This window comes from Triticum urartu, chromosome 1A (genome assembly GCF_056163025.1).
Source record: "Triticum urartu cultivar PI428250 chromosome 1A, HENAU_Tu73, whole genome shotgun sequence".
Taxonomy (NCBI): domain Eukaryota; kingdom Viridiplantae; phylum Streptophyta; class Magnoliopsida; order Poales; family Poaceae; genus Triticum; species Triticum urartu.
The window spans coordinates 364,028,086-364,038,027 of record NC_141873.1 but is presented as its reverse complement, the minus strand read 5'-3'; the positions used below and the strand labels follow the sequence as shown (position 1 = coordinate 364,038,027).

General features: G+C 47.7%; 1 protein-coding gene across 1 annotated transcript; it reads right to left on the bottom strand.

The window, feature by feature from the left end:
- Positions 1 to 5,445: 5,445 nt before the first annotated feature.
- On the bottom strand, positions 5,446 to 6,848 carry LOC125533457 (putative expansin-A30). The gene is made up of 2 exons (XM_048696978.2): positions 6,634 to 6,848; positions 5,446 to 6,539 (listed from the first exon to the last, which is right to left on the bottom strand). The coding sequence occupies exons 1-2, from the start codon at positions 6,785 to 6,787 to the stop codon at positions 5,914 to 5,916; spliced, it is 780 nt and encodes a 259-aa protein (XP_048552935.1). The 5' UTR covers positions 6,788 to 6,848; the 3' UTR covers positions 5,446 to 5,913.
- Between the last annotated feature and the right edge of the window lie 3,094 nt (positions 6,849 to 9,942).

Below are 9,942 nucleotides of genomic sequence, written 5' to 3'. Positions count from 1 at the left end.
CATTCTACCTCTTCATGTAAACCATGTAAAATAAGAGAGAAAAGGCATAAGTATTGTGACATAATTTGTAATAACAACCCATAATGCAATAAGTATCGATATAAAAGCATGATGCAAAATTGATGTATCATACCCTACTCCAGCTTTGTGGTGGATTGCCTTGACGGGCTGAGGATGAACTAGTACAGAGGATGAACAGCCTCAGGAGTTGAGGTGTTCTTGAGCTCAACGAGCTGGTGGGTGAGAAGATGGTCTGAATCATCCGATACCCGCTATGGTGGTGGCTAAGTCCTATTTATAGTGGCCTTTGTCCTCTTCCCAAATGTTGGCGGGAAGGGATCCCACAACGGCCAATTTCAAAGGGAGACAACTAGTACAAGTTATCCTGACAAAAGTAGTCTTCGCTTGTAAAAGGCTCTGGTGGTGACGCTGTCGTGGGCTCCGCAATGACCTCCATCCTCCCGTCCTCGTGGTCTTGGTCTTGTTGCACCGATATGGAAACCTTTGCCTGATTTCTCGGGACTCCGCGCCTGCGCTTGCCTCCTTAGCACCAAAGAGGAAACTGGTACACTGTGCCCGCTGGTGCCCTCCTGGCCTTGGTCGTCATGGCTCACGTCATGTGAGCCTCGCGAGGTGCGCCCTGCATAGATATCTCCACTCCTTGGGAGCCAGCCTAGTGAGGCCGCCCCCAGGGAGGTCTTGGTGTCATCCGCCTCGCGAGGTTTGGCCCCTCGCGAGGGTCTTGTGTTGTTGCTGCTAAAGTTGGGCCGTACTAGGCCGTCGATGGAGCCACGCCACGGGCTGTAGGCAGGCAAGTCTGGGCACCCCCGGTCTCAGAACGCTGACAGATCGTTCTTAGGAACTATAGGTGTCGTTGATATGAAAGAAGGGAATATTAAATTTCAGTTTCCATTAAGGAAGGGTATGGAACACTTCCCTAGAACTAGAATTAAGACACCATATGATTCAATCATGAGGGCCACCTATGGAACTAAAACGGAAGATGACAACACTTGAAACTATGCAGTATGCCTAGATAGGGGTGTAAAACAATAGCGCTAGTTGGGAGGCAGCCCAATAGTTATCTTTTCAATTTTTTGTTTCTTTTCTGTTTTTCAATAAGCACACAATTATTCTACTATTATGATTGTGTTTTTGTGTTTAAATTAGTATTTGTGTCAAGCAAAGCTTTTGGGATGATTTGGGTGATAGTTGCTTTGATTCTATGCATAAACAAAATTTTTTGCGTCCAGTAGCAGAATTGTTAAAAATTTCTGGAGCATGATAAAATTCTGAATTTTTTAAACATGATTAATATACAAATTTCCCACTTTGTCCTAAGTTTTCAGAATTTTTGGAGTTACAGAAGTATGGTTAATGTTCAGATTGCTACAAATTGTTCCGTTTTTCACAGATTATGTTTTTGGTGCATTGTTTTGCTTGTTTTGATGAAACTATGGATTGTATCGGGTGGTATAAGCATGGAGGATTTAGAATACAGTAGCTATAACACAAAAATAAAATATGAATGGGTTTGCAACAATACTTAAAGTAGTGATTTTCTTTATTACACTAACGGATCTCATGAGGTTTTGTTGAGTTTTGTGTGATTGAAGTTTTCAAATTTTGGGTGAGATCATGATGGATGAAGGAATAAGGAGTGGCAAGAGCCTAAGCTTGGGGATGCCCGAGGCACCCCAAGGTAATATTCAAGGACTCCCAAGTGACTAAGCTTGGGGATGCCCCGGAAGACATCCCCTCTTTCAAGTTATACGCACCTATTACGTGTTATGATCCGCATACCCCAAGATGACAATAAATGGGATTCTATACGGTGATTAACGTAGCTTGAGGAGTTCACGTATTCACTATGTGTTAATGCTTTATTCCGTTTCTCTATTAAAAGGAGGCCTTAATATCCCTTAGTTTCATTATGGGCGCCGCTGCCATGGAGGGGTAGGACAAAAGATGTCATGCAAGTTCTTATCGCAAGCATGTATGACTATATACAGAATACATGTCTACATTGCATTGATGAATTGGAGCTAGTTCTGTGTCGCCCTAGGTTATGACTGTTACATGATGAATGTTACCCAACGTTGTCACCGATCCAATGCCTACAAGCTTTTCACATATTGATCTTTGCTAAGTTACTATTGTTGCTGCTACTGTCACAATTGCTACAAACATATCACTGCTACTGTTACCGTTATTGTTGCTATTGCTACTATTGCTATCAAATTATCATATTACTATGCTACTGATCACTCTGCTGCAGATATTTAGTCTCTAGGTGTGGTTGAATTGACAACTCAACTACTAATACCCGCAAATATTCTTTGGCTCCCCTTGTGTTGAATCAACAAATTTGCGTTGAATACTCTACCCTCGAAAACTATTGTGACCCCCTACACTTGTGGGTTATCAATGGTACCTTTACAAATGCAGCAATCAAGGAGTTACCTGGTAATTGAGGGGGCACTTTCACCTACCCCCATGACCTCAGCCTGCACTTCTTGCGCCTCCCTTGGGGGCCTCCCTTGTAGAGCCGTTTCTCTAAGTGGACATTTGGAACGCCGTCCCTTTGGAGGAGAAGTCACTAGGGGCTGAAGGGCAAGCAACTCGTTTTAGATTAGAGGAAGGGGCGTTACCGATGAAGCTAGCCTCGTCCCCAACACGTTAGGGGCAATGGCCACCCTTTATCTGTTAAGAATTCCCAGATAAAATTTCCCGCCTTCATTAATAAGGGCTAAATCCTCGTCCTCGTTAAAAAGGGGGTCCTATGCTCGGTGGTGCAGCTCTGGCTCGGGTGCCGGGCTGCTTGTGGACTCAACCCAACGCCTCCATCTCTGTTCAGAACCAGTAAACGGCTAATCAGATATTAAAACAACTCAGATGGACGAGAAACTCAGGGAAAACTTACTATGTCAGCGGGATTGTAGTAGGACAACCCATCTCAGAATTGTCGCTGGGCGAAGTCCTCCGTTGCCCCCTGATAGATGCTGGCTAGCGTTGCTCCTAAGGCTGCTTGGTCGTAGAAACTATCCTGAATTGTTTGCGAAGAGTCTTCGGTCCCGTTGAACCTGCACAACAGATGAGGGCGCTGCCGAAGTAGCTGGACTCTTCGGTTTATCACCGTGGCCATTACATCTATCATAGTAAGGCTAGTGCTCGTCAATTGGTTCACCCGAGCTCCCAGCTTCGTTACCTCGGCACTTTCCTCTTGGGCAGGGCCCTGCGACCTCCATTTATAACGCCTCTTCGAGGGTTCCATGGAGAACGAGGGAGTCCAGGCCGAACTGGGTCAAGGAGGGGAACATCGCCTATGTAAAACCACTCGGTTGGCCAGCCGTCGGTATCCTCCCGAGGTGTGCCTGATGGGTATTCGGTCCCCTCAATTCGGCAAACTTCGGCTACCCCGATCTCATCTAACTTCTTGTCAGGAGAGCAAGGCACTACGCAGAAATACTTTCTCCATGGCCCGAAGTGCGCCTCGCATCCGAGGTGCATCTCGCAAAGGGCTACGTACCGTGCGATATGTAAAATTGAGTTGGGGGTAAAATGGTGAAGTTGCGGCCCATAGAACTCCAATCGGCCCCGAAGGAAGGGGTGAATGGGAAACCCTAGGCCACGTAGTAAGAAGGAGATGAAGCATACCCTTTTGCCCTCTTGAGGAGAAGGATGATTCTCTGCGTGCACTTTTCCATTCATGGATGTCAATCCGGAGCGGGTCTCTATTAGATCTGAATCTGGCAAATATCCTTGCTTGGCCAGGCGCTCCAGTTGGATGCGTGAGACGCCGCAACTGCCCCAGTCGCCTCTGACAGGGCCGTGAGGGCACCTCGAAGATCCCGCTTAGCTCGCCATGATAAGCTCTCAGGGTTGGACTTTGGAGAAGGGGAGCACTTGCGCGATTTTCTTGGAAACAAGAGTTGGGGTGTGTGGCAAATCCACACTCCCGGCTTGCAAATAAAAAGGGGAAAGGGCCGACGCTTTGACGTTGCGCCATAAAGCAGTCCAATTCCCCATAAAATGTGGTTACCAAGGTCAAAGATTAGACGCCATGTGCGACAGGGTCGGGCCCGCCCGACAGGGTCGCCAACCTAGCCGAAGACTTTTTAAAACTGAGCTAGAGGAATCATTCATAGGAACTTGCCTATCGAGCCAAAGACTCCGGAACCGAAGTCCAAGAACGTCATCCTCGACATCGAAGACCGGTTCAGGGGCTACTGACGGTGTCCTGGACTAGGGGGTACTAACCTAGTCTACCCATGCTCCTCGGATTGGGCTAATGGGCCTTCATTCTTCTCAAGATGGACTCCAGAAGTTGCACGACGGGGCGTGATCAGGACTGCATCTACCGAAGGCTTGACGTATACTCCAAGACTTCTCATGCCGCCTCCACGCTAAGATACCGACCTTGTAACCCTAGATACCCTACCTGGCGTGTATATAAGCCATAGGGTTTAGCCCATAGAGGGGACATCAACGCAATCTCATTCACCTAGTCCTAGAGTTAGAACACATCTTACGATCTTGAGGTAAATCAACTATGTACTCGATACATCCATATCAATATAAACAAGAGCATGACATAGGGTTTACCTCCAGCAAGAGGGCCTGAACCTGGGTAAACATTAGCTCCTTGTTCTTGTTACCATCTGTACAAGATCCACAACTCGGGACCACCTAACCCGAGGTATGGCTATTTTCACACCGACATCGGTGTTCTCAAGGCTTTCGGAAGGCCAATGCCCAGAGATCAACTATGATCAATGGCCACAATTAGAACAAGAGGGATACTACCTATATATCCTCAATGGTCTACATTTTATGAAGAAAATCTCCGAGCCCCAAGGAGAGAAGAGGGCTAGGTTTTCCAAAGAACAAGGGAGTGCTAGAAATGATGTGGAGCGTGCATTTGGTGTGCTCCAATCTTGTTGGGTTATTGTTCGGTGTCTTACTAGAACATGGAGCACTAGCACTACATGGGAGGTAATGACAGGTTGTGTGATCATGCATAACATGATCGTAGAGGATGAGCGTGATGACAACTTCTATGACCAAATATGGGATTATGAGGATGAGTTGGTTGAGCTCGAGGGAGAAGCGGCAACTTTTGCACGGTTCATCCAATTTCATCATGAAATACGTGATCAAGCAACTCACATTCAACTTCAAATGATTTGGTTGAACATATGTGGACTCACATAAAAAACCAATGTTATATCTGCTCTTTTTCTTTCAATTTATTTGCTATAATTTTAAATTTATGTGGTTGTAAAACTATGTGATTTCTATTTGTTTGGTTGTAAATTATCTGACTTATTTATTTAATAATGATGTTTTGTTCATTTGTTTATTTGATGTAAATGTGTAGAATGTCTAAAATAAGAAAATTTAGATAAAAAACAGCGGTGCGGATCAAATGGATTACCCGTTGAAGGCACCAGTCAGAAAAGAGCGGACAAGGGGTAGACACCGCCCCTCCTGACCACCTAAACAAATAGAAAGCGGACAAATCCAACGTCCGTTTGGTTCGGCCGATTGGAGTTGGCCTTAGGGCTGTACCAACTTTAGTCTTTAGTCTATCCACCAGCCACCTCTGATTGTATACAAAGACGTGCACGCGGAAAATTCTTAATTGAACTAAGCTTTTTAGGCACAATACAATCTGCAAATCTTTTGCTTTGATCGTGCTGCAGAGTTTCACTGTCAGTGCGTGCGTCAAACCCCCCGCTCTTCACATGGACGGGGGCAACGCGCGAGAGTGGTCCTAGAGAGAACTGAAAATAAGGAACGACGCAACGAAAACGGTAGAGGGCAACGATCATCCCAGCATAGCACCGCAGAGCGTTGTCAGTGTCACAGCTCCTGCTTCTTGTGCTGTGCCTCAGACCTTCGCTTGGACTCCTATTTGAAGTTGGCGCGAGCCTGGTACGTGAGCCCGATGCTCCAGCTTGCCGGCGCGGCGTCGGCGGCGACGATGGTCAGCCCGGTGGTGTAGGAGGTGAGCTTGAAGCTCAGCGCCTGGCCGCCGAGCTGCCCGAACGCCTGGTACGAGGCGCCCCAGTTGTGGCTCATGCGCAGCCACCCCATGCCGCCATTGCCCTTCACCCACATCTCCCCGACGTCGCCGGCGCCGCCGACGTTGGTGACGTACACCAACAGCCAGTGCGGGTTGCCCTGGAACGCGAACCGGATCCCGCCCTTGCGCATGCACGGCACCCTGCGGTACATGACGGGGACGATGCCCGCATGCCAGTCGGCCATCTTCTTGAAGGCCGGGATGGCGAGGTCGAAGTGGGTGCGCGGTGGGTTGCACCAGCCGCCGTTGTTGGTGTCCTGCGCCCAGTTGGGCGGGCACAGGTTGGTCGCGGTCACCGTGATCACCGGCGAGCCCCTGTAACAGGCCGTAGCTCCCACGCACCGGATCTGGTAGCACGTCCCGCACCCGTAGCCGTCCAGGAACAGCGTCGAGCTCAGCGCCGCTGTGTCCGCGCCGTACCCCGCCGTGATGTCGTACCCGCACGCCCCGCCTGCGAGAACACAAGCACGATACATCAGCATAACAAGGAATAAGCATGCATGGTCATTGACCAATGTAGTACGTGTGCGGTGCAGGCGACGTACCCATCGTCTCGGCTGTGGCCTCGTCGCCGTAGAACGTAGCGTGGGCGGGAGTCCACTGCATGGCCCTGAACCTGGCGTCCACGGTGGTGGCCACGCCGGCAAGGGAGACGAGGAGGACCAAGACGGCCGCGGACTTGGACGCAGCAGAAGCCATTGCCTTCGCTTCGCTTTGCCTTGTAGCAGTGCTCTCTTCTTGGGTGAGCTCTGTAGAAGATGGCATGGGGCGAGTGGATTTATAGTGTGCACTAATGTACGTCGGATTGGATCAATCAGTGTGGCAGTTAGATCAGCCGGTGATGATTGAGGAGGAACATATATCGTTCAATCTTCGGGCCAAGTCGTGCCTGCACGCAGTCGCGAAATCGTGGAGATTTGTACGGCGTGCCATACGTGCGGGCAAGGAACCGAGCTGTACTCTGTTATTCTGCCGTTTTGCTGGTAGACCGGATTTTGTATGTTTTTCTCCTTCGAAAAGGAATTTCGCATGTTGGAACTGTGTCTTTTAATTTCTGATCACGATATGTTATTTTTCTGGGAGAAATCGGATAGGTATACATTATTATTCTAGATTGGACAAAATTACATATACAATGAACAGGCCGGGTGTCTCCCCCGCAGTTCCCTTTCCGAAGAAGCAGCTGATCTTGGCCGTCGGATCAATGATTAAGTAGCCACGGGCATGGAAGGCCGGACCTCACTCAAATAAAATCATTTTTTCAAGCTTATTTGCTTGAGCTGTAAAGAAAAGAGCAAAGCAATTCCAACATAAATTGTTCATCGTAATTTTTTTTTCTCTATGCCTTTCTGTAGACCCCCCTAGTAGATAAGGTACTTAAAACAAACTCAAAACTAGCACTACTGACACAGGCTGAAGAGAATGACCTTGAAAAATAATAAGGTCTTAACATCATCGATTATGCGAGGGGTACCATTACTATGTGTGGTAAATGTGACTTCCCGACACATGTTCTAGACTACTTTTCGTGTGGTTACAATTGTGTGTTGCGCGTTTTACCCTACTCTGTGAGGTTCAATGCAATCTTGCCTCGCATCCACTCAGCATACATGTTACTTTTGGCTACGTTGAAGGTTGAATATCATATTAAGTTTCACCATTGGAACAAGTCTAACAACTTTTTGAGTTTGGTAGTCGTGTATGGCGCATCTTAAGAGGAGTTTTGTTTTGTTTTCCTTAAGAAAATTGTTATACATGTCATGATAACCAACATCCAATGTTCATTTTTTTTGGGGGGGGGGGTATTTTGTTATCAACGTGAGAAGAGCAGTGACCGGTTGGACAAGCGATGACCTTTCATGTTCAGTTATGTCATTCATAGCTTGGACCTATGGAAGATCACCGTGTTTGGTCGCGAGTGTACTTGGCTGGACAGTCAACCGGTTCCCACTTATGAAAAACTTGACCGGGTTCTAGTAACCACCAACAAGGAATATAAGTTTCCCCTAGATTCATTACGGGCATTGCAAAGAATAAATGCTTTATCGGGTCATGCTCAACTGCTAACTGATTTTGATCAAACTTCCCAATCAAGTAAACATCCTAAGTTCAAACTCGAGTTGAGATGGCTTACTAGTGAGGGCTTTGCCGATCTGGTTAAGAAAGTTTGGGCTAGATAACAATGAGGTAATACACCCATTCAACGATGGAATTCTAGGATCCATGATTGCGATGATTCCTACATGGATGGGCTAAGCATATCGTCGATCAATAAAAGCGAAACATTGATGTTGCCTTCCATGATTGACAAGCTCAATAATATCACGGAGGTACGACCACTATCCTATCTAGATATTGAGAAAAAAGCCAATTAAACAAGTGGATATCCCGTCTCTTGCATGAGGAAGAAATTACATGGTATCAGCATACAGTTACAGTTTTTGGCTCACAGAAATGATAATGCGAAATACTTTAATATGCTCGCTAATGAGAGGTATAGGAAGAAACATATCTTTGTGCTCGACCAGGGTGAGGGTCGTATTTGTTTAGGCATGTAGTATTTCAAAAAAATCATACGCACACGCAAGATCCGTCTAGGTGATGCATAGCAACGAGCGGGGAAGAGTATGTCTACGTACCCTTATAGACCGAAAGCGGAAGCGTTATGAAACGCGGTTGATGTAGTCGAATGTCTTTGCGATCCAACCGATCAAGTACCGAACGCACGGCACCTCCGCGATCTGCACACGTTCAGCTCGGTGACGTCCCTCGTACTCTTGATCCAGCTGAGGCCAAGGGAGAGTTTCATCAGCACGACGGCGTGATGACAGTGATGATGAAGTTACCGACGCAGGGCTTCGTCTAAGCACTACAATGATATGATCAAGGTGGAAATCTGTGGAGGGGGGCACCGCACACGGCTAAGACAACTGTCAACTTGTGTGTCTATGGGGTGCCCCCCTCCCCCGTATATAAAGGAGGGGAGGAGGGGAGGGCCGGCCCTCTCGATGGCGCGCCCAAGGGGGAGTCCTACTCCCAGTAGGAGTAGGTTCCCCCCTTCCCTAGTTGGAGTAGGACAAGAAGGAAGAGGGAGAGAGAGGGGAGGAAAGGGGGGCCGACCCCCCACCCAATTCGGATTGGGCTTGGGGGGGGGCTCCACCTGGCCTCCTCCTCCTCTCTCCCACTAAGGCCCAATAAGGCCCATTGACTCCCCGGGGGGTTCCGGTAACCCCCCGGTACTCCGGTAAATGCCCGAACACATCTGGAACCATTCGGATGTCCAAACATAGCCTTCCAATATATCAATCTTTATGTCTCGACCATTTCGAGACTCCTCGTCATGTCCGTGATCACATTCGGGACTCTGAACTACATTCGGTACATCAAAACACATAAACTCATAATACCGATTGTCATCGAACGTTAAGCGTGCGGACCCTACGGGTTCGAGAACTATGTAGACATGACCGAGACTCACTTCTGGTCAATAACCAATAGCAGAACCTGGATGCTCATATTGGTTCCTACATATCCTACAAAGATCTTTATCGGTCAAACCGCATAACAACATACGTTGTTCCCTTTGTCATCGGTATGTTACTTGCCCGAGATTCGATCGTCGTTATCTCAATACCTAGTTCAATATCGTTACCGGCAAGTCTCTTTACTCGTTCTGTAATGCAACATCCCGCAACTAACTCATTAGTCACATTGCTTGCAAGGCATATAGTGATGTGCATTACCGAGAGGGCCCAGAGATACCTCTCCGACAATCGGAGTGACAAATCCTAATCTCGATCTATGCCAACTCAACAAACATCATCGGAGACACCAGTAGAGCATCTTTATAGTCA

Coding starts and splice junctions, on each gene's coding strand:
- LOC125533457 (XM_048696978.2), bottom strand. CDS start 6,787: ATGGCTTCTGCTGCGTCCAAGTCCGCGGCCGTCTTGGTCCTCCTCGTC. Junction 6,540..6,633: donor GGCCACAGCCGAGACGATGG/GTACGTCGCCTG, acceptor GTGTTCTCGCAG/GCGGGGCGTGCGGGTACGAC.